Source organism: Chrysochloris asiatica, unplaced genomic scaffold, assembly GCF_000296735.1.
Source record: "Chrysochloris asiatica unplaced genomic scaffold, ChrAsi1.0 scaffold00308, whole genome shotgun sequence".
Classification (NCBI taxonomy): Eukaryota; Metazoa; Chordata; class Mammalia; order Afrosoricida; family Chrysochloridae; genus Chrysochloris; species Chrysochloris asiatica.
This window is the reverse complement of record NW_006408826.1, coordinates 2731740-2757303: the sequence shown is the minus strand read 5'-3', so window position 1 is coordinate 2757303 and position 25564 is coordinate 2731740. Positions and strand designations below refer to the sequence as shown.

General features: G+C 42.0%; 1 protein-coding gene across 3 annotated transcripts in view; it reads right to left on the bottom strand.

Annotated features, from left to right (window-relative positions):
* Positions 1–821: 821 nt before the first annotated feature.
* LOC102816842 (fibroblast growth factor 13-like) overlaps positions 822–25564 on the bottom strand; it is a 594039-nt gene continuing 569296 nt past the window's right edge. For all 3 annotated transcript variants that reach the window (XM_006874975.1, XM_006874977.1, XM_006874976.1), the window contains 2 exons: positions 3867–4065; positions 822–2257 (listed from right to left, as the gene is read on the bottom strand). In XM_006874975.1, the coding sequence (XP_006875037.1) occupies positions 2121–2257; positions 3867–4065 (336 nt within the window). In that variant the 3' untranslated portion in view covers positions 822–2120. The remainder of the gene's footprint in view (positions 2258–3866; positions 4066–25564) is intronic.

Here is a 25564-nt window from a genome sequence, read left to right as displayed (position 1 = left end):
AGGTTTGAACTACCAAATATTTGGTTAATACTTGAGAGCTTAACCATTTGCATCGCCCAGAGACCCATTGAGTTAGAGTGTACTGATGTTTAACATGTGGTACAAGGGCTTCTGGTCTGAGTCTGAGCGAGACAGGCAGCCTCCCCTCAGCCAGGCAGGATGAAGGTTCAGATGGAATCAGTAGTGGCTGAACTGGGCTGGGTTAGGAGCTTGTGTGGATCTGGCTGGACCATCTAATCTACGGAAGCCCTGAAATGTACCTATTCTGACAGAGAATGACTATTTTGAAGCTTTTATTGCCAGCTAATGGTAGATTGGAGTCCTGGTGTGGTGCTGTGGGTTAATGCACCAGATTGCAAAGCCGTTTGAACTGCAAGTTCGGCTACTGAATCTCACCAGCTGCTCCTCGGAAACCCTATACAGGGTCACTGTGGGTTGAAATCCACTCAATGGCACTTAACAACAACAACAACGGTAGATTGGGGGAAATATTAAAAAGTCATCAACATTTGTTAAACAACTATATACCTTCTTTCAGCTCTTAGAGGTGTTAGGGACTTTAGATATTTTTTAGCCCTGTGTCTTCACGCTACAGAGGAAAGGATGGAAGGACAAAGAGGAGATGAAGTTGAGAAAGTACCAGAACATATGTCTCAGCTATATAATTTGATTACTGAATGGATACAAAAATTCCTAAATTGCAATTTGAAATCCCGGTACAATCAACGTACTTTAAAGAGCGTTCAGGTTCCTATCCCTAACTCCAGCTCCAGCTATGGTCATTGGCACATATGGACACTCAGTAAATACGTACGGATGGGTTTTTCTTTGAATGAATATAAAGAGTTTATTCGGTGCGTATTTGGGTATACAACAACAAATATTAAACAACTTTTTTTTTGTACTTTTTTTTGTACAGGACAGAAAACTGCCTGCACATGCTATGTCCACTTTTGGAACACAGATTTTAACAAGTATTAATGCACAAAATCTTACATATCATGCAACTCTATGCCAACATTCCAACTTTCTTCCATGCAACAGATAGGAAGATCTAAATGGAAACCTAGCTAAGTCTTAAACACTTTTCCAATAGCAAGTATAAGTATATGTTGTTTAGGGGTAACCAATCTTAATATCTCCTTGGACACAATATTCACGTGCCAAATGCAAAGACAGAAGGACTCATACGTATACAGATAAGACATTTCTTATTTGAACAACACAAAAGACAACATTATACTTCCACAAGTCCTGTTCTTTACACAAGAAGCCACAACGATCATTTAAACATGAGACACAAATGGAATTGAAGAGAAAAAATCTAAACTTGAGGATAATGGTGTTTTTTTTTTTGTTTGTTTTTTTTAAAGTTATCTGTCCTGACTGGGGTTAACAACATAACTCAGTTTCTACACACAAAGTACAGCACAAGAACTTGACTACAACACTACAAATCTAAACAACAACAACAACAAAATTGGTAAAGTCACATGAACACTATTAACCTTGAGCCTGAGATGCCAATTCCCATTCAACCCTGAAGTTGGTTGATTTGGATTAAGTGACAGAGTCAATAGAACCATTGAATTTCAGAAATCATACGTTGCACTTTTACCAAAGTAAAGAATACATCTGAATCAAGCGTAGATAGAAAACATGAAGACAAGAAAACAGCACAATTCACATAATTTTCTTTGCCCTACAAAACATGTAAGCATTTAATTTTGTTTTGTTGTTTTTTAGAAGAGCAATTGTGGTCTGTTAAATTTTCTTGGTTGGACAGCAAATTTGTCTCAGCATTAGTGCTGTGAAATGTTTTTGGTTTGTCATCCCCCAAAGCAGAGGTGAGATAGATCATGAGTAAATTAGACAGTCCTTCTCCCGGATTGAGTTCACCATTAATGCTTGGTATTCTTTGGCCCAAGCTCAATCTAAATTAGGGGGCTTAAGAATGGATGATATGATGGGCTAATAGCAAATCCCATAGTGGACTCTACAGGTTTGTTTGGTAAACATCACAAACAGATTTGAACTTTTGGGTGAAGGACTGCTTAGAAGAATTCAACAGCACCTGGAGGTAAGGTTCTGTTTCAGAGCCCTTGTTTTGCCCTCACTGGCTACGTTGATTCATTGTGGCTCATGGATTTGCCTCCGTTCAGCACGCCGGAGACACTTCTGCTTTTGGTGGGGGTCCCACTTCCAGATCGGGAGAATTCCGTGAGGTCGTGGAGGGACGGCTCCTTGTACATGGCCACTGAAAAGCACAGAAAGACAGTGTAAAAGGCTGTGGAATGAGCACAGCTCATTTCTTCTTCAGTTTTCTTCTGGTTATTGGGCTTCTATGCTTGCAGGCAAACACTAATACATGGAATTCGGGAACTAAGGCGTGGACTTGATCAGATTAAGTGGAATCTACAATTGTGTGCAAAGAATTCAGATGGTGAGCTTCTACCACCAGTGACTATATATAAGAGGATTAATGAAAATACTCAAATAGAATCTACAGCGGACTGTGCAAGGCAAATGTGAAATTTCAAAACCTTGTAAAACCCTGATTTCTATCATACTGTAAAAATGAAACTCTATGAGTCTAAGTGTTAGCACATTTCTTGATTTAACAAATGGTAACTATTATTATGGTTGCGTTGTAAACTGTATTACCATACAAGTATGGAGCACTTACAGCATGATCAATTTTAAGTGTCTTCTACACATTATCATATTTAATCCATATAAAAAATCCTATGATGCATTATATGCCCATTATATAAGTAAGGAACTTGAGGCATGCACGCAGGCTAAATAACCTGTCACGACCATCTGGTAACTACAAGAGGAAACTGAGATTCAAATTCAAAAAGTGCTCTAAGTACAGTGATGGCTGGATTTGAATCGGGCAGTGTGCCCCTGCTGTAGGCCCCTATTCCAACTCCAGGCTGCCAATCCCTTTAGGGTCTTGGTTTACATTTCCTTTTACTCCTCTACCTCCTCTTACGGCTTTCACCCTTTCTTCTTTAGTCTAGTCCTATCCTCCAGCCTTTCTAATTTGCTAATAATGACTAGAGTCCTGGTGTGGCACTATAGGACCAGCACTGGACTGCTCACCGCAAGGTCAGTGGTTCAAACCCATCAGCCGCTTCTTGGAAACCTTATACAGGGTCACTATGAGTCAGAACTGACTTGATGGCACTTAACAAGAATAATGACTTGTGAACAAAGCTATGGGGAAAAATGGTTGTGATAGCATTGTTGGGCCTTGAGTGAGGACCTAAGAAGGACCCTGCTAAGTGTTCTGTGCACACATTTTAACATCTATGTGTCTGCCAAGGACCACCCGGGCATAATGTGACATTCTTAGCAGTAGTGAGTTGCCAACTAAGCCATTTTCACATAATTAAGATGTTAATTATGCATTATTGTTGTTAAGTGCCATCGAGTCTATTCTGACTCATAGTGAACCTGTATAGGGTTTCTGAGGCTGGAAATTTTGATAGGAACAGAAAGCCTCATCTTTTATTTGCATAGCAGAAGATGGGCTTAAAGCTCCAACCCTGTGGTTCAAAGTCCAGTGCTTATCCTGTGGAGACACCATGCTCCTCATTATTCTGCATAGATGTACAATAAAAATTTTAAATCAGGAAGTTAGATGGCATCATCAATGCCTTAATGTTTTTGTGTATTAGAAAATCTTACTAAAATGGTATAGCACTGTAGGATAAGCACCAGACCATATGATTGGTCATCAAAAAAAAACTGTGTGCTTAAATGGAAACTTCTGTTTAAATACCTTAATGTGGATGAACGATGTTTCATTTCAAAAGCATGATAAAGAATGAATATATGCTATCCCAATGCTCATTTACCTTTCAGTGGTTTGGGCAGAAAGTGAGCTGCAGGCTTGTTCTTCTTCACATGGTTGCCTTTCATGATCTCTCCTTCTTTGTTCAGACCCAGATACCACCCTCGGCCTGACTGCTGCTGACGGTATATCATTGATGAATACGTCACATAATAATTTTCAAACACCGATTCTTTGAATTTGCACTCAGGTGTGAAATGTTCCTGCAACCAAATGAAAGAATAAATAAAAGTTCAAGATTCATAGTTATGAATTTCACAGGGAACCTTTTAGAAGGTTAGGATATACTTTGTTAAAGTTTATATGACAAGCATTTTGTTTTAAGAATGTAAATGATGTCACTGGAAATCGAAAGACTATAACATTTCATATGATGCTGTACAAAAAAATCCGAGGGGAAAGTAGTCCTGATCAATGATTTGCTCCCTTTGTAATAACGCAATGGAACCAATCATCAGTCATCTAAATGTAATGTATCACACAATCCATGAGCCAAAGATGGAAAAGAAAAGTCCAGACCTGTCATCTAGACCTCTGTTCCCTTTAGGATTAAATATGTGAAAAGAAACATTCAGCCCTCTTGCTTCATTTTCATGGATTCTTGAGATACCTTGTTTGAATGGTTCTCAAGGGCTGGAGGCTGCAAACTGCTGTCCTGAGCAGCTCTCTAGGACTAGTTTTTCCTTTTTAGGTAAGCCAAAGGATTTCTTTTTTAAATCATTGAACCTAGACTTAGAAAGGAAAATTAAAAAAAAACAAAAACAAAACACATTCAGCCCCACCCTGTCTTTGTTTTACAGTAACATTTATAAGCAAATCGATACTGAAGTTCAGAATTTACAGTAATTCTACAAGCAGACAGGAGCAAGCAGCCCAAGGGACTGAAATGTGATTTTTTGTCCCAGGCTTGGTAATGTCGTCTTTGGACTGGCCCATACAAGTGAAGGGCTCTTGACTCAAGATGATCTCATAAAAAAAAGAAACAAACAAAAAGTTGCTTTGGTATCATAAATAGCCACTAAAAAGTGACAATCCAAGCCATGATATTTTCAATAACCTCATATATATGTGAAAGCTGGACAGTGAATAAGGAAGACCGTAGAAGAATTGGTTCATTTGAGTTATGGTGTTGCAGGAGAATATCAAAAGTACCATGGATTGCCAAAAACACAAACAGATCTGTGTTGGGAGAAATATAGCCAGAATGGCCACATTTTGTCTCTTATACTTCAGACATATTATCAGGAGGGACCAGTTCCTAGAGAAGGATTCCATGTTGAGTAAAGTGGAGGGTTTGGAATAAAAGAGGAAGACCCTCCCCCCCCCCAATGGGATGGATTGGCACAGTGGCAGCAGCAATGGGCTCAGGACTGGTCAGTGTGTATCCTACAGAACTACACCAGGACTCCATTATACGGAAGAGCTTTAAATATTACCTGGAAAACATTATCCTGAAACTTGATAATATTCTCAGAAATTTCAAAAGAAAACCTTGTATAAATATAGCAAGATTTCTGAGACAGGTCTTATCTGCACCATCTCTTAAGAGTTCCACCTTCTTTTATTTTCTTATTTGATGGGATTCTGAGAAATGCCCATAACCCAAGCCACAGCATCCAAATCACTCTCAGTTACTTCACCAAAGAGGCAGCTTTTCTCGGAGAGAACATTAAGCACTTGGCTAATTTTCTTTCTTTGTTCAGGGACCCATCATCCATTTTTACAAGTAAAATTCAATGATAATAATTAGGTTCACCATATTGTACAACCATCACAACCTCCAGCTCCAATTTTTTCCATCGCCTTAACAGAAGTTCCGTGCCCCTTAAACAATACCTCCCAATGACCCCCTTGTTGTTGTTAAGTACTGTCTAGTTATCTCTGACCCATAATGACCCTATATAGGGTTTCTGAAGAGTAGCTGGTGAGCTTGAACTGCTAACCTTGCAGTTCAAACTGCTTTGCAGTCTGGTGCATCAACCCACAGCACCACACCAGGACTCTAATTTCCCCCTTGTCCAAGCCCTAGTAACCACTAATACATTTTGGGATCTATGCATCTGCCTTGTGGAAGAATGAAGAGGCTTTCTGCTCCTATAGAAGCCTCGGAAGCCCTATACAGGGTCATGATGAGTCTGAACCAATTCATCAATGCTTAACAACAATATGCATTTGCCTATACTAGACACAGTATTTCATGTAAATGGGATCATATGGTCTCATTTGAAGGATTTATTTCACTCGGCATGTTTTCAAGGTTCATCCAAAAGTATATCTGTCTTTATTACTGAATAATATTGCATTGTATGAACGGACTACATTTCATTTTTCCATTCATTTGTTGATGGATGTTTAGGTTCTTCCCACTTTTGTGCTATTGTGATGAATAATGTTGCAATGGGCACTGGTGGACAGGTTTCTTTTGGCATTTCTGCACTGAATTCTTTTGGGGATGTACCTGGAAGGGAAATTGCTGGATCATATGGTAATTCCAGAGTGCTGGTGTGTCTCTGTAGGATAAGCAGTAAACTGCCAACCAAAAAGCAGGTTGATTCAGTCATTCAAACCCACCAGCAGCTCCTCAGAAACCCTATACGGAGTCGCTATGAGTCAGAACCAACTCAACAACACTTTACAACAACACAGTAATTCTATGTTTTACATTTTGTGAAACCTCCAAATCATTTTCCACAACAGTTACATCATTTGAAAGTCCTCTTCAGCAATGGCTGTTGTTGTTGTTGTTAGGTGCCATCAAGACGGTATCGACTCATAGCGACCTTATGCACAGCAGAACGAAACACTGGCCGATCATGGGCCAACCTCACTACTGTTGCCACGCTTGAGTCCATCAATGCTGCCACTTGGCCAATCCATCTCGTTGGGGGTCTTCCTCTTTCTCTCTGACCCGCAACCTCACCAAACATGATATCTTTCTCCAGTGACTGGTCCCTCCTGACAACATATCCGAAGTATGAGAGACGAAGTTTGGCCATCTTGGCCTCCAAGGAGCACTCTGGGCTGTGTGTACTTCTTCCAAATGGTTAAGGGTGACAAACTCTCCAAACACTGAAAATGCTTTTTTTTTGTGGGGTAGGAATTCTGGACATTTGAAAAGCTAAGCTGTGACTACAAAGAAATGTAACCAAAAGTCTCCACATTTCTTCTACCAGTGAGGAATCACTTCAAAGAATACTCCTAAATCAATATTTAGGAAAAACGTTTTCATCCTTGGTAAGTGGATTTGACTTTCACTGGGAGTCGGAGACCCTGTGTAAATAAATCTGGTGAAGAATGCACGTGATTGCAGGGAGTGATGTGATTCAGTTTCAAAAACAATGTATAAGATGATGATACGGGATTGTTGTATATTCCAATGCAGGCACGCCACAAAGGGCTGCATTAAATGTCTCTTATGATTCAGTCATTCAACAAACCTTCTCTGTGGACCGACCCATTATGTTTTTGTTGCTGTTGTTAAATGCCTTAGAGTCAGTTCTGACTCATAGCAACCCTGTATAGGGTTTCCAAGAAGTGCCTTGTGGTTTGAACTATTTCGTTGGTGGTCCAGTGCTCATCTATAGTGCCACACCAGGACTCCATTATGTGCTTGGGCAGTGCTAAAAATTCATAAACTAAGATGCAGCCTCAGACAGTGTAGCAGTAGTCAAAAGCACGTACCCAAATAGCTACGTTACAACCCTTGCTGGTGTTAAGTGCCATCAAGTTGATTCTGACTCATGGTGACCCTATATAGGGTTTCCGAGGAGCAGCTGGTGGGTTTGAACTGTTGACCAGACCTTATGGTCCGCAGTCCCATGCTGAACCTACAGCACAACACCAGGATACAAGGTATGCTATCATAAGGACACAAAGGGAGGCATAAAGGAAATGGTGTGTGAGAACAGAGGAAGCCAGACTTCATTCTGACTGAGGGGCTGGGGAGGACTTTGCAGAGAGGATGTCATTTTTGCTGAGCCCTGAAGGATGGGTAGGAATTCAATAGGAAACAAAAACCGAAGACTACTATTGGAAGCACAGAGCTTCAGTTTCGTTGAACCTCTACTTCCAGCTTTCCTGTCTTAGTACTCAGACACCACCATCCTGGTAACTGCTACCACTTGCAACTTCAGAGGACTCTCAGGTCCATTTACATGCTCTCCCACTGAGGACCCGCAGTCTGCATCTTTCATTCTCATTGCCACCTCTGGAGTTTGTATCCTTAGGTCCTCTAATCTGGACTGCTGTAATGACCTCCCCTAAGAGTTCTCTCCCATTTGGCTAGCAGACCTGCCTTCCTAAAGCAAAGTTCCCCTGCTCAGGAACTTGTGATTGTTGTGTCTTCTTTAGTGCAAACAACAATATATGTGGCACTGAAAATTCTCAATTCAGTCACCATGGTGTCTTTCAGTCTCACCCTCCACCAGAGAACAGATCTGTGCCTTACAGATGCCATTCATTTCCTTTGTTTAGAATGCCATTCCGCTGTCTACTGACTGGCTTCCCTGTCATCTTTCAAATCCTAACTCAAATAGCAAATCCTCTGGAATCATGTATGATCCCACCCCTTCAGTACCTGTGCGTTCATAAACTCTATCAACATCTCGAGCTGGTCCTGTGATGCGGACTTACACATGACTGGCTCCAGATGGCAAAGACAGTATCTTCCATAGTTCCAAATCCCCCCCACCCGCCCTCACCCCGATAAAGACAGGCCATATTGCCTAGTACATGGCAGACCACTGAAATTATCGTTCATCTTCTAAAGTCTGAATTTCTGAGATTCAAATATTGGAAATTTCAGAAATCTGAAGCACCAAGCAATAAAAAGTTTGCAGTGAATATTGTTTAATATCCTAAAATTAAATTAACTGTACTGTACTTTTGCAACTAGTGCATCCGTGTAAATGATGAGCATACCATATAACAGTTGGAAATTATGTAAAAAGAAAGTTCTGGCATAACTTGCCCAAGCAAACACGCACGGTACATCTTGTGATATTTCCAAAAATTGAATGTTGGCCTTCTTCACCCTCATTCAATAATCTGAAAGTATACTTTTGATCATATTTGTATAATAATGGTATAAGCCAAGGTTAAGAAGTCATGGATTGAGGGTCATTGGAAAAGAAACAACTGAAACTGTGTTTGCTTTGGGGCAGCAGTTTGCAGCTAGGCCTGAGAGGGATGGAGTTTTTCTTGTAGCTGACCTATACTCATATACTTCATGCTGGAGACAAGAACAGGGCTGGGTGGAAGCCTGGGCAGGGGCTACCCACAAGGCCAACACCCTGTGAAGCTGGGTCACAGGATGGTGTGTGTATGGATATGCACTGCCCCATGACCTGTTTTGTCTGATTAAGGGACATGAGATCCCGCTGTGTCTGTGACTCTCATACCCAATCACTATTCAAATAGCAGACAGACGGGTGGCATACATAACTCCCAGACTGAGGCCTACAGCCCTGGTAAGGGCTGTTTCTGGGGCAAAAAAAAGTGACCTCTTCCAGTACTGGAGAAAGTAGTTTGCAGAACAGGGAAGGAATCCTGTTGGGAGAGGGTCCATTTTCAAAATTTAAGGATAGGGTGAAGGGTCTACTGCTGAGAATCAAATGTGCACATTGACAGGCAGCAAGATGAAGACTTAACATTAAATCCATTGGACATGGGGTAGGGGGGAAGTCATAAAAAAGATTGGTAGAATCTACTTATGACAATAACATATGGCGATCCCATGGCATGCAATATAGAAATGCACATGCTATTTGTGTAAAACTACAGTTTTGGGAAGGAGGCTGTCACTCCATGGAAGATCTCACAAGCATGATTTTAATACCTGTTAAGAATAACATGGCAGCGGCAACACTAAGAGGAAAAAACTTGGCAATTGCTACAACTATTGGAAATGGCAAGGGAGGACTCAATGAACTGAATGCTCTGTCACATCCTGGCAATTTCTTAGTCATCATCACTATATTTGGACTCAAAAGCTCAGTAGAGAGGGAGGAAAATGAGGCCAGAAAAAGATATTGAAGCAACCAAAGGAGTGTTCTGTTCTCTGTGTGTGACACTATCATTTTTCCCAGTGTGTGAAAGAGGAGGCAAAGAAAGTTTGATTTTTATCAAGTGTTGAAAAATGTGAGCATCCCTCCAACACAGAAAGGGCCACCAACGAAAGGGGCAGGTGTGTAGTGCTCCCTCTCGCTGTTACTGCAGTGATTCTCAGAGCTAAGAGCAAATGAATTGGACCAAAGTCAGGAGACCAATAGAAAAAGCCAAGGAATCAACTTCCTTTGATTGATCCGGAGATGGTCATTAGGGCTGTTAAATCAGGCTTCATTGTAGCCTTGACACATAGTAGGCACTAAAGGGAGGTGACAATCACCGTGCTAAGTATTTGTCAATAAAATAAACATGGTGGTGGTGGTTATGTGCTGTGGAGTCGGTTCCGACTCCTAGTGACCCTGTACAGGGTTTCTGAGGTTGTAAATCTTTACAGGAACAGAAAGCCTCATCTTTCTCCCACGGAATAGCTGGTAGTTTCAAACTGCTGACCTTGTGATTCGCAGCCCGATTTGTAACCACTACGCTACCAGACTGACTGAATGAATGAAAATGAAGTCTTCTCTTCACAGCCACTCAGAAATTACTGGGCACAAGTACAAATATCAAAGACATTTTACATTCTGTCATCTTTATAGGCATTGATTTCTCTTACAAGTTATTCAATCCTTTTTAAGATAAACAACAAAAAAAATGATTGTTTATCACACTTGCACATCTGTAATTTTTTCAGAGGAATAACAATCTTTTCAATTGATGAGATAATTAGTCTGTCTCTAAAATGTCTCCTCTGTGTAATTATCTCTATTCTCCATTAAAGTTCAAGGTTCATTTTTTTCTTAGTGAATATTGAACCTTTTATCTAAGGAATCCATGCCAGTTAGTTATAATGATCCAATTTGGATAAGGAAGCGAGGAATATGCATTTGTACTAGGAGCAGATCCAAGAGCAGAACCCAACAGTCTGCTTTTTGCAGTTTACTCACTTAAATAAGCAAAGCCACTTGCCCTTATGTTGACGCCGACTCATGGCGACCATATGTGTATTAGAGTAGAACTGTGCTCCATAGTGTTCTCAGTGGCTGACTTTTTGGAAGATCACCAGGCCTCTTTGTGGACTTGAACTTCAAACCTTCTGGTTGACAAGCCAAGTGTGTTACACATTTGAACCACTCAAGAGCTCCACTAGCTTAACAGGGAGGGGGGCAGGGGAGAACATGTGAAGCGTTTGACATCAAGTCAATACAGTATGTTGGAGAATATTTACAGCGGCTGTTGGCTAATGCACTGAACCTCAAGGGCGGTTTGAACTGCAAGATGATTGCTTCAAATTCAACATCTGCTCCTTAGAAACCCTATACAGAGTCACCATGAGTAGGAACTGACTCAACGGCACATAGGGACTAAGCGACTCCTGGTGTGGTGCTGTCGCACTAGCACTAGACTGTGAACCACAAGGTTGGCAATTCAAACCCACTAGCTGCACCTTGGAAACCCTATACATGGTAACTATGAGTCAGAACAGACTCAACAGCACTTAACAACAACAATCCCACCTAGGGCATGTAAGACCTCCACACAGATGGGGAGAGACAAGTCAAGAAGGTTTGCGCACAATCAGAAACATAGCAAATCACCTCCAGATTCAAGGGCATGACGGAAAACTTCTTGGCCACAAATGAAAGGGCTTGGCCTCTATGTCAATTGCTTTTCTGTTAAGGTGGGTAGACGCCAACACTGCCCTGGGTTGTTGTCACCTGGAACTGGACTCACATCAGAAGTGTGACCTGTAACAGTGGCTCTCTGAAGGGATCAAGTCACTCCCTGGATGATGTGTACCTACATCCTCACTAGCCAAAAAGATGGCTAAAAAACATCCACATATCATCTATGCTGTTCAAGTCAGCAATTTAAACACACCAGCAGCTCCAAGGGATAAAAAGGAGGCTTTCTGCTCCCATACAGATTTACAGGATCCAAAACCCTATACAGGCTCGCTGTGACTCAAAATCAAGTCAGTGGCAGTTGAAGTGGGTGGAATCAAATGCATCTGCCATACCAAAATTGACACACAGGGCTAAATGCTTTCCTGGCAAACCTAGGCCTTCAGACTTCATTCCCTGCACTTGTATTTTCAGCCATGGCATCGCAGATGCATACTTCATGGGAGACCACATCGCAGCAGGACGGAAGCTTTGAAGGTTGCTAGGGAGACTCACTATATCTCATTTCAACACAGTTCTCTCAAAAACATTTTTCAAATGGGCTACACTGAATCCCTTCTGTCTGGAGAAAGCAACATAGCCCATCAAGTTGGCCCAAACAAAAGATGTCAAGACTCAGCCCCCCAGACAGTTGAATATGGCCAGGATAATAGCATTACATCAAGTATCACCTTTAAGGGTGGGAGAATGTTTCAAAAAGTTCACAGGAAAATGGTATTACAAGATAATGGAATTTTTCCATGAAATTTTTGTTTTGGAGTTTTATTTATTGTGAATTGAGTGATTGTTTACATGGGAGAACATAAGCTTTACATTCCTCCTATGTTGTTTCACGTCACTGAAATGATTACAATTCCCTCCATGCATTTGCTTCCATTCCCTTTGTTTATTATTATTATTTGGATGTACACCAAAGCACACAGGAATATATAACCATTCAAACAACCAAAGGGTACACCCCACTAGCCTGCCCCCTGGCCTTAAGCACATAGTCCTTCTCCATTCCTGAGTCCAGAGTCCCCAGCCGCTCCATCTTTCCACATCATCCTCTCTGCCTCCATCTCTGGTATCACTGTTTCTCTGGGTAGGGTCACGCACTCTGCTCTTCTCCCTTGATGGTCCCAGGGACCTCTGCTTTTAGACTGCAAAGTCGATCACTCCCCTCCTTTTGCAGCAAAATGTCTACCTTTACATTTCCAACCCTCACAGTCAGTCCTGATAACAATTATTCACTATTGTATCACAAGAAACCTATCTGTATCTCCTTTCATCAGCCCCAACCAGACAGATTGGATACTACTCAGTGGAGATTCTACCTTCCTCTGTGCCCTCTGGATTTAGGATCCCTCTTGAAAGCTTGCAAGCATGTCACCTCTTGCCTTTGTATCCTCCATCCACCATTTTGGGTAGCCAATGTCCAAGTTGCCCATCCCTATCTGCTCTGTGTATGGAGGGGTGGGAATGATCCTCGCCGTAAAGTTTGTTCCCTCTTTTGAGCTACTTCATCCACAGGTGTAGGTCAAGTTCATCAAATTGTATCAGATTACTCTTTTTTTCCCCTCTTCTTTCTTCTTCTAGTTGAGGTCAAGTGGGTATTATCTGCAAGTATGGGTGTTCTTGTGCATATGCCCCTCTCTTCTTATCAGCTGGATGCTTCACTCTCCACTTTAGTCCTCTGTGGCTATGTCACTGATTCTGGGCCCAAGAGTCCCCAGATCTTGTCATACTGCTGGACAACGAGGTCTCCACCCGGGTTCACAGGAGTCTATTGAACATAGTTGAACTTAACTCGCAACTTCATTGCTGTTTTCCCTCACTTCCCCTTATCGGTGACCAAAGTGGTCACCAATCAGAGCACATGTCTGCTCATGTATTCCCACCGAGTCTTAGTCTTGGAAGGGGATTTGCCCTGAGGGGACCCAACCACTTGCCTTGATGTCTTCTAAGCGAGAAACTTGCTTGTTCTTGTAGTAGTCAGCATGTACATATGAGGAAGTCTTAAAACATTCATGGAACAAACTGACTGGCTTACAAGCTCTCAAGAGGGAGCCTAGTTCCACTGGGTGTGGGGGAAGGTAGAATCTTCCTGTCTGGACAGGGCTGATGAAAGGAGATGGGGATAAGATTCTTGTGGCTCAACAGTGAATAATTGCTAACTGGACTGACTGTGAGTGTTACATGTTTTGTAACAAAAGGAAGGGAGTGGTTAACTTTGCAGTCCAGGAGCGTAGGTCTCTGGGACCATCAAGGGAGAAGAGCGGAGTGCGGGACTCTACCCAGAGAAACAGACGCCAGAGATGGATGCAGAGATGATGACGTGGAGAGATGGAGTGGCTGGGAACTCTGGACTCAGGGATGGAGAGGGACTGTGTGCTGATGGCCAGGGGGCAGGCTTGCAAGATGTGTCCTTTGGTTGTTTGAATAGATATATATATATTCCTGAGTGCTTCGGTGTACAAGAAAAACAACAAAAACAACAAAAAACAAACAAAACAGAGGGAATGGAAACAAATGCTGTTGAAGGATAATGCAGGAGGGGATTGTAATCATTGCAATGAAAGGAAATACAATTGGATGAATGTAAAGCTAATGTCTTCCCATGTAAAAAGTCACATAATTCACAATCAAAACTTAAAAAAAAAAAGAGTTACCTTATAAGACAGAGGTCATAAATCTTTATGGAAGTATATGGCCTCATCTGTCTTCCATGGAGCAACTGGTGGACTCGAACTGCTGATCTTTCCATTAGCAGCCCAATGCTTAACCCACAATCCTTAAATTGCATGAATAGACATTTACTGGTGATCAAGATATGGACACCAAACTTACATTATTGGCCTTTGATCTATACATAGCTAGACATTGAGTTCAGTTCGATTAGCTTGAGAATTGTAAAATGGGAGTGTGAACAGTGAATTATCAGCCCTCCTGACTCTACTGAGAGCTGCATGTGAAAGCGACTGTCAATACTGTCACATTTCATAAACACGAAATGTGGGGTCACTTGTGACAGTGCATGCCAAGAAAATCAGGGAAAAATAAGTCTGTTCTCTTTTCTTTTCAAGGTTTGTCACTGTGGAATCAACTCACAAAGAAAGAGCCGACTGTATGTGTTTTGTCAACATGGCGGAACAGAAATTCCACACCAAATCAGGACTGCACCTGAATGACCCATTACATTCCACATTCTCCAATTTTGGTTCCCAGAAAATTGGTTCACCTCTTATCATTTTTCATTTCTGTCTGCAATGGGTTGAAATAGCTGCAGTTCTTCAAGGCATAGCACCAAAGAAACGAAATGTACTTTCCGATGGACTTTGTGAAATATGACGCAACAAAATGACTTAAAAGTGCATGTTAATTAGCAGTTGTTTGTAAAAGAAATGCAACTTATAATTGAGAATTTGCGCATGGGACTAGCCTTCACATAAGGTTAGAATGCATTTCTTAGCAATTTTATATTCTAAGATAGTTCATCAACATTTGACCCTACAAAACAGGCCAGCACAGTTTCATACCTGAATTCTTCACAAACCAAAAGGAGAAAAACATTAAGGGGCTTGTTAAGCAATGGCTTGTTGAAAGTCGAGTTAGGGCCTTAGACTTTATACTCACTTGTTCTGGATTTTCATTTATTTCTACAGAGTCATTTCATGCAATAGATTACTCAGGCTGTCAAATTTTACAAATCAATTTGTTTATACAAGACACAATGAAATAAGCTTGAGAAAAGCACGAGAAGAAAGAAACACAAACAAACTGCAGCCTTTACAGAGGCTAAAGAGGGTTAGTTTGATTGTGATGTGAAAATTACATGATTCGAAAGCCTCACTCATCTCCAAGCCTAGTCAGCAAAGAAATACACCTAGAAATGGAAGCAGCGCCAGGAGATTCATCACAAATATGAGGAGTGGGCCACAGGGCTTCAGTGCTGCGTAACTGGCCGAAGCCTGTGCCAGTGTGACCCTAACCTTCCAGAAGAATACAGATTGTTCAGGTAATACCATTCCATTAGCAAATGGGCTTCATTTTACACAAAATAAGTTCCCGGGGGACTGTGGTAACATTAAGTTATATTGTAAACTTTACCAAGAGATCTCACTGTGTAACAGAAATCTATGGACGACATTTTTTTTTTTTTACCAAGTAAAAACTACTTCTCTATAGTAAATTTCTAAACGTACTTACCCACCCTGCTATGAGTACTAACTTTGTATACTAGTCTCTTATTATAGTTGACTTTTCAAATATAAAAAACAAAACGATATGCCAAAATACATCTTTCATGCTTTTTAACCAGTTACCAGAATTCATTTGTGCCCATTAGACACATGCTTTTAGTTAGCACGGCACTTCCTAGTATGGGGCAGTGTTCTTCTCCGTAAGAAGCTCATCAGCAGCCGAGGAACAAGCTTAGTAGGTTGGGCCTTTTTGTTTTTTAACTTTTTTATTGTGAATTGAGTGAGGGTTTACAGAACCGATCACCAGCTTTACATTCAACAAGTCGTATACTTTGTTTCAGCTCAATGATTGCAATCCCCTCCATGGAACATCACATACCCTGGTGATCCTTGTTTCCATACCCTTCTGAAGTCTGTCCTTGGGTAAATGCTGCTCAAATGGATGATCATTCACATGCCTTACTAGTGGTGTTCTTCCTCCTACTGGGCTGAAAACTGAGTCACAAGGTGAGTTTAGTTCCAGACCTGAAGGGCAACCAGGGGCCATAGCTTTAGGGTTCCACCGGTCTCTACCTGACCAGTAAGCCTGGTCTTTTTTATGATTTTGAGTTTTGTTCTATAGTTTCTCCCACTGTATCCAGGACCTTCTAATGTGATCCTTTTTAGGGCTGTTGGTAGGGGTATCCAGGCACCATCTTGTTCTTCTGGTCTCAGAGTCTTAGAGAATGATGTTCACGTGGTCCATTAGTGCATTGTTGTTTGTTGTTAAGTGCCATCGAGTCGATTCCAACTCATAGCAAACCTGTATGGGGTTTTCGAGGAGCAGCTGATGGGTTTGAACTGCTGACCTTATGGTTCAGTGCCACACCAGGAGTCCCAATAGATTAGTTGTTTCCAAGCATCTTCAATTGTCATCACTCATGGGCTTTTAAAATCCCAGTCACTGCTCACCAATGTAGGATGCAGATCACTGTCTATGTGGACTGCGTCCCAGTGGTAAGTCTGAGTTTTCGGAACAGCTATTACAAACACCTGAGTGAACATTCACACCCTGGGAGCTCTGAAAAATTTCCCAGAGAGCCAAGGCATGATCATGCAGAGGAGAGAGGTATTTATTTGCCTTGTAGATCAGTTTAAAAAGTCTGGCAAGGTAGGGTGTAGTTGTTAAATGCCATTGAGTCAGTTCCAACTCATAGTGACCCTGTATAGGGTTTCCGAGGAGCAGTTAGTGGGTTTGAACTGCCGACCCTGTGGTTCACAGTTCAGTGCTTATCCTACAGTGCCACACCAAGAGTCTGCAACATTGTTGTTGTTAAGTGCCAAAGAGTCGGTTCCACCCCACAGTGACCTTCTATAGGCTTTCCGAGGAGCGGCTGTTGGGTTTGAATCACTGACTTTGCAGTTCAAACTGACCTTATAGTCCAGTGCATTATCCTGCAGCGCCACACCAGGACCCTGCCCACAAGGTAGATGTTGTTAAGTGCCGTCGAGTTGGTTCCGACCCATAGCAATCCTGTATAGGGTTTCCAAGGAGCAGCTGGTGAGCTTGAATCACCAACTTTGCAGTTTAAATGGCTTTGCAGTCTGGTGCATTAACCTACAGCACCACACCACACCAGGACTCCACCACAAGTGGTAGTGGTGGTGGTGGTGGTTACGTGCTGTGGAGTCAGTTCCGAGTCTTAGTGACTCTGTACGGGGTTTCCGAGGCTGAAAATCCTTACAGGAGCAGAAAGCCTCATCTTTCTCACACAGAACAGCTGGTAGTTTCGAGTTCTGGTAGCGTAGTGGGTACGAATCAGGCTGCGAACTGCAAGGTCAGCAGTTTGAACATACCAGCTGTTCTGCGGGAGAAAGATGAGGCGTTCTGCTCCCGTAAAGATTTACAAGGTAGATAGCATATTAAAAATATCACACCAAGGTGAGTGCAGAGGGTGTTCTATGACTTGAGGAAAATTTGAGGCTCATGATTTTGATTTTTTTCTAAGAAGACTTTCTCTTTTCTCCCACACAGGCAGAAGAATGAGGCTAGGTGGCAATGACTATCTATACCACCGTTTGCCCAAGTTGTGCCCAACATAAAAGCCTGACTAAAAGGCAAGGTGCATAGGCCTCATCTGTCAATCAAGGGTGTGCAAGGTGTCACAGAGAGCTCAGGCAAATTATCTTGGAAGCTGGGGAGTTGGAAAGGGCACAATCTTTCTATTAACGCGAATGCCTTTCTACACTCACCTGCCAATGATGGAAGCAAATGACAGTGTGCTTGGAAGAGTAATCTGTCTGGAGTTTGAATGAAGGAAGTCAATTGCTTAATTAAAAAACCACATGGAAGAATTCATTTCCCACTTACTGAGAGCTCACTCTGTACCAGGCATTGAGTCAGGCCTTTTTGGATATCTGATGATCAGACTTCATCTTGGCAGCAATTCTCTGCAACAGCCTGGTGGATCTACCTCCATCTAATCTGTGAGGGAAACTCTTGACTTTTCAGATGAGAAACCAAACAGAAGCCATTTCTTTAAAATCTAGGTCGCAGCAGTGCCTTTGAACCCTGGATAGTAAGTAACCAGTGTGTAGACAGTAAACCCGTTGCAACCCTCTAGAACAGAGTAGAAGTAACTGCCCCATACGGTTTCCAAGCTTGTCATCTTTCCAGAGGTAGACTGCCACATCTTTCTTGAGTGGAGCAGAGAGTGGGCTCAAAATGTCTACTGTTTTGTTAGCAGTTAAGCACTGAACCACCGTGTCACCAAGACTCCTCAGTAGCTGTGATGGAATTTCTCTTTTCAACTTAAGAGCTTCAACATGTGCTCTCCTTATTTGTGTGCCCCATCCTCTGAATGAAGTTCCTGAGGGATACAATGAGGAACATGCTCGGCTGCTGACTAGTCCACCCAGAGGTGCCCCGGAAGAAAGGTCTGGCAATCAATTTCCATAAAACATCAGCCATTGAAAACCGTAGGGAGTGCAATTCCAATCTGATCCACCAGGGGGTCGCCATGAGGTGGTGTGGATTTGATGGAAACTGGAATTTCACCTGGCCTCGTTGAAAACTGAAGAGCTTGGTTTCAACTGGTCTCTTTCTTATTGCTCCGTGGCTCAGGCCATTGCCATGTGGTGCACACAGTACCTTGGAGCGGACTGTGCAGACCATGGCAAGCAGCTGGCACAGTGCACCTGCTCAATGATTCCTTGCCTCGCCTTCATTTTCCATTTGTATAATCTGTCAGATCACGCCCATTCGACCCCCAACTTGAAAGTGGTATAAAAGCTCCATTGTCAGAGAAAATAAAGAGCCCTATGTCACAGTGGTAAAACACTCTGCTGTGAACTCAGAAGTCAGTGGTTTGAACCCACCAGCCACTGCACAGGAGAAAGATGCCTGCTTCTGTAAAGATTGCTGTTTTCAAGTCAAACTGGGTCTGACTCATAGTGACCCTGTATAGGGCTACCGAGGAGCAGAGAGATGGTGGGTTGGAACCATGGACCTCATGGTTAGCAGTTCAGTGATTATTTTCCAGTGTCACATCAGCCTGGACAGTTCTACCCTGCCTGCTAGGAATTGACTAGACAGCAGTTGAGTTTGGCATTGAGAATCACTTCCATTTTCTGGGAGAGGTTAATGCGGCACACATCAGCTGTGTTAAAGATTGATTGTAATGATTCCTTTTCAAGGGGAACACTACGTAAGCATTCAATTTGGGACTTAAAATATCCTAAGATTCTAAAGCTTGAATAACTATAATATGTATCAGGGAACCCACATGCCATTAAAGGGATTTGTGGAGTAATAAAATATTAATGGCCCAGATGACACTGATGTGCCTCGTTTTAATTACTATGCCACCAAAAGTACAACATTATTATCTCACGTCTTTTGTTCTAACTCACTAAGTAGTTCCACTACATTCTGAACATAGGTTAATAGTAACAAAAATCATGAAAATGATAATAGCTCCTTATGCTGAGGTGGTTGGTTGGTGGTTACGTGCCAAAGAGTTGGTTCCGATGCATACTGACCCTGTATAGGGTCCCCGAGGCTGTAAATCTTTACACGGGCAGAAAGTGTCATCTTTCTCCTGCGGAATGGCTGGTAGTTTCAACCTGCTGACCTTAAATAGCATTCTGATTGGTAACCACTATGCTACCAGAGTTCTTTGCTGAGACAGTGCCTACTTTTTAAAGTTTCTATAACTGCTTAAACAGTGATGGCATTCCAGTGACAGGTAAGGGACGGCTTGATAACAATGTTATGATTATTAGATTTTGGTTGGCCTTGTTTTCTTCTTCTCCTTCAATCACCTTTTTTTTTTTTAAATTGTTTTTAAGTGTCTTCAGTTTCCGAGGGGCAGCTGGTGGGTTTGAACCGCTGACTTGGTAGGTAACAGTCTAATACTTATGCTATAGTACCACAGCAGGACTCTTCAGAACCCACCTCTAAAGTTTCTTCTTGGGAACGGCTCCAGAGCAGGGAGGTAGCTCCCTCTAGAAGGTGTCAGAATCTGTTTAAGGAGCTGGAAATGACATATGAGAGAACCTTCCAATATGGCAACCTGGCCTCTAAGATGCTCTCAGAGCTGCCAGACACCAAGGACCAAGCAGTCTGACCCCAGGTTCTAGATGGAAAGATGAGCTTTGTAACAAAGAACACTAGCCAGCCTCGCCCAGCCCACCATTTTTGCCACTAGGCAAGGCAGCTTTCTATTTGTCTTTTGGAAATGTGTCACGTTTATATTCTCCAACACCAGGCCAGGAAAACATCATTTTTCTACTGTAAATGGTTCACCACTAAATTTTTAAATATGTCCTGCCTCCCCCTCCCCGTTATATTCAGTAGATTTTTAAGGGTGGTCCCACAGCGCATTTACTGAAACTAGCCCTCTGTTTCTTGAGGTGGAGACAATGGGAAAGAAGTAGAATAAGGACTAAGCACCAAGGCAACCCGAACCTGTGTGTTAACATGTGTGCATGTGACACACACATATCCCTCTGGGAGAGAAAATGGAACAAATGAAAAACACACTTTGTTTTGCCTCGTGGACTTTGGGAAACATCCCTTCTCCCACAAACTCCCAGCTCTGTGCTTGAGCCCAGAGCTCAAGCACAAATCTGAGATAGTTCTATGGGCAATGTACACCCATCTCTGACAAAAATCACGGAGATCTGGGTCTCTAGAGAAATTGACAAGGGGAAGTTAGGGAGGAGAGTTCTCTGCAATTTCAGAAGATCAGGAAACTTTCAAAGACGAAAGTCACTATCATAAAGTAGATCACACTTTCATAAGAGAAACAGAATGCTTAGATGGTGCTGTAAATAAGGTCACTTATGACCAAATGGCTCTCAGCTGTGATATTGTTGCTTATTATCATTATTTTATATGACGGCCAGGTAAGTAGTCACTGCAGAGAAACCTTAATTCGTAAACGCTGTATTTAGACAGAATCTCTGGCTTCACACTTGAGCTTTTCAGTAGCTATGTTTGCATTACGTGTGGTTTGTTCTATTATATTACATTTGGTGTGTTCTTTCTTTCATGAAATACCATCGCAGTTTTCATATTGATTTTTTAAACAGGGCTTTGATGACATTTGCCTTTTGGAAGTAGGCAAATTACAGTTTATTTTTATCAAAATATGCAATTTCAAATTTCAAATATTTGTTCCCAAAGTACTACCCTAGTTGAAGACACGACAATGCAATAATCTAAAAGAAACATAGGGTATATGAAAATGATTAATACTTCCTAAGGCTTGCCAAACCACTACCTACTTGGGCATCATATTCCACTTTCAATATGAGCAGTGTAGCCAGTTACAGTATTTGCATGATAATGAAAAATGCATAAATTATCCCTGCAGAGAGCACTTAAAACTTAAGGTAATTATATAGTAAAGAAATGGTTTCAAAGAACTCAAACAAAATAACAAATAAGTCTACAGTCACCCTTTGGAATGATTCTTCTGTTAGGAGTGTTCCCCCATCACTAAAACACCCTCTCCTTACAATTACATTCACATTATTCATTCTTACTTTGTTCTTTCACCATCAAACTCTTACAGCTGGCTCTGAAAATTTGCATCCTGTAAAAGCTGAACTAGACAGCTAGCAGAGATGAATCCACCAGTTATATCCATGCTGTGAACAGAACCATAGCATTTTCATAATATATCTTATCACTGCACTTTTATATCAAATATGCATCCAAATCAACTCCTATTTTTTACATTCTTCAGGCTGAAAACCCAAACTCCCTGGTCTTCAAGGCCCTCCACAATCTGGCACCTTCTTATTTCTTATAAATTTCTCATGAAATTCCTCAACCCTAGTCAGTGGTGCTGTGGGCTAATGCGCCAGACTGCAAAGCCCTTTGAACTTGCAAGGTCAGTGGTTCAAGCTCACCAGCTGCTCCTTGGAAACCCTATACAGGGTCGCTATGGGTCGGAATCGACTCAATGGCACTTAACAACAACAAGTCAGATTGCAGAAGTAGGCCAGGAGGAAAAGGAGCAGAGATCTTTCTCATGAATGGGAAGCTTTCTCCCAAACCAATGACTATGCATCCAAGGCCAGGGTGTCCCCTGGGCTTAGAGCCAGGATCACTGGGTCCCAGGAAAGGCATTAATTCTCTCTCCTAAATGACTTTCTGGAGTCCTGGTGTGGTGCTGTGGGTTAATGCGCTGGTTTGAACTAGAAGGTCAGTGTTTCAAGCTTACCAGCCACTCCACGGAAACCCTGTACAGGGTTTGGTATGAGTTAGCACTGACTCGAAGGCACTTAACAACAGCAACAAATGTCTTTCTGGGTCCTGATGTGGCTCTGTAAGATGAGCACTGGACTGCAAACCACAGGTTGGCAGTTCAAACCCACCAGCTGCCCCTGAGAGGGTTGCTCACTATGATTCTGAACTGATTTCACAGCATTGTAACAAAAGCCTCTGCAATGTAACTTGCATTTCTGGAACATTCTATTTGCCCCATACTGTGGTTCCTCACACTGATTAAGCAGGTATTGTGCTTGTGCAGAGGGCACAGTGGGTTCAGTGCTGGGCTTTTAACAGAAAGGTCAGCAGTTAGACCCACCAGCTGCTCCTTGGAAGAAAGATGAAGCCATTTGCGTTGGTAAAGATTTAGTCGTGGGAACCACAGGGGACAGTTCTACTGTGTCCTACAGGGTCACTAGGAGTTGGAAGTGACTCACTGGCTATGGGTTGCTATTTTTATTTTTGTTTGTACATATGCATAAGGAGCCCTAGTAGCACAGTCAGTTAAGCATCAGGCTGCTAACTTCAAGGTCTGCAGTTCAAACCCACTAGCTGCTCTGCAGGAGAAAGATGAGTCAGTCTGCTTCTATGAAGATTTACAGCCTTGGAAACTCTAGGGAGCAGTTTCACTGTGTCCGATGCGGTTGCTATGAGTCGAAATGGACTCTATAGCAGTGGGTTGGGTTTGGGTGTGTGTGTAGGGGGGGTGCTGCCACCATGCACACAATTCTTGGGAGAACACTTGCTAATAACTGGCACCTCTTCTCTCTAAAACACAAAGACAGATGTCAGCGTGTCAGAAACTTCCAGGCTCAGCTTCAGCTTCAAAGCGAAAGGACTTTACAATTGATTACTTCTGAAGAATTTTCACAACATCAAGGAAGAGGGTAATGAAACTGTATCTGAACAGAAGGAAGCTAAATTATTTATCTCATACTAATTTTTACCAGATGGCTAGTGATGAAAAGTCTATACTGGCAAATGTGCTGTATATATGACTTTGAAGATATGCAAGGGTGTTAACGTTTGCACTGTCCCCAATATATTTTTTTAAATTTTGACTGATTTTTCTTTTTGGTCTTATGGCTCATACAGCTTCCATACCAGGGCTATTTTAAGTGCATGATATTGGTTTAATGAATTGCATCAGCAAGTTGCATCATTTCGGTCAGGAATCACACCGGCAGTTGCACTGAGTTGGTTCTGACTCATAGTGATCCTACAGGCCAGCATAGAACTACCTCATAGGGTTTCCAAGGCTGTAATATTTATAGAAATGGACTTCCACATCTTGTTCCTACAGAATGGCTGGTGGGTTCAAACCACCGACTTTTCCAGTAGCAGTCAAGCACTTAAGCACTGTGCCACCAGGACTCTTTCCCTTAATGCCTGTAAGGCACAAACAATATTCCCTAACCCAAGACAAGAGGCAGAACATAGCGCTTCAGGGAGACCACAGTCTCAGAAGAATTTCCCTCACTCAGCTACAGAACTAGTCCAACGTTGATTTCCAACTAGAATAAACAGTGAGTTGAGGAAAATATGACAATCCTAAGGAAGACAAGGCACGACAGATACAGACTTTGTCCTCTTCTATGCAAGTTCGGTCCCCAGGAGAAGAGCTACTGTGGATTCAACATCCTTGTCTTCCCTCGCACCGTTATGAATCTATTTTCTCTTTGCCTGGAAGCCCACCATCGGGAAAAGGAGGCCTTGTTCTTGGACTGACTCTCTAAATGCCAAAATATTCAGGAAGGACAGAACAGCGTATTTCATCTATACTGCACTCTAGGTAAGAGATGAACTAGTTTGTGCAGAGAATCATAATAGACGATATGCCTACTGAGTCAGAGCTTTTCTAAGCAACATCTGTATCTAACATTCACGGATTTGCAGTGTGTGCTTTTTCACCTCTGACTGCCTCACAAAGACCAATTACAAGGATTTTACTACACAGTTCAACAAAAATTTCTTGAACACCAACCATGCACTCTAGTTTGCTAAACTAGACACTTACATTCTTGGTGCCAAATACTCTGGGAACAGCATCTGCCTTCCCCAGACAGTTGCCCATCAAAAGCTTGCCAGGCCTCAGCCTGAACTCATGCAGTGTTCAAAGTCGTATAGAAACAACGGACTCCAACAAGTTCAAGGGAACACATGGTCCACCCATTGGCTGAGGAAGACTAGGCCTTGCAGCTTTGCTGTGGAGTAATCTCTTCCCACTACGATAAGCTGATTGTACATTTGTTCCATTTAAATAGGATTAATCTGGTAATTTGGCATGTCATTACTGTTATCGTTAGCTAAGTATTTATCACAAAGGAAAAAGTGACTATTCTAAGTTAAGGTACTGATTAGAATTAAAATAGTTTATGCTGAAACCAAAAAAAACATATCCGACAGACTCACACTTGAGAATGCCCGCTGTGATTGTTCCTATGAGAGCATTCAAGTCACACATACTGTGACCAGTCAAAGACGAGTCAGTGTAATCGTGTTAGTCTTGTTGCTGCCAAGCTGACTCCGGTTCATAGCAACTTTATGCATAAAATAATAAAATGTTGCCAGGCCCTAGGCCAGCCTCAAAATTGTTGGCACACTTGAATTCATTGTTATGCTGCTGTGTCCATCTATGTCATAGAGAGTTTCCCTAATTTTTATAGACCCTGTACTTAACTGAATAGTATGTCTTTTTCTAGAAGTTGGTTTCTTCTGATGACGTGTCCAATGTAAGTAAGGTGAAGTCTCACTAGGCTTGCTTCTAAGGAGCATTCTGGCTTTACTTCCTCCAAGACAGATCATTTAACCATAGTTAATTATGTTGTTGTTGTTAAGTGCCATCAAGTCGATTCTGACCCATAGCAACCCTGTATAGGGTTTCCATGCGCCTACAGGAAAACCCAGTTAATACCACTATTATTCAAATTTACGCACCAACCACTAAAGCCAGTGAGGATGAAATAGAAGAATT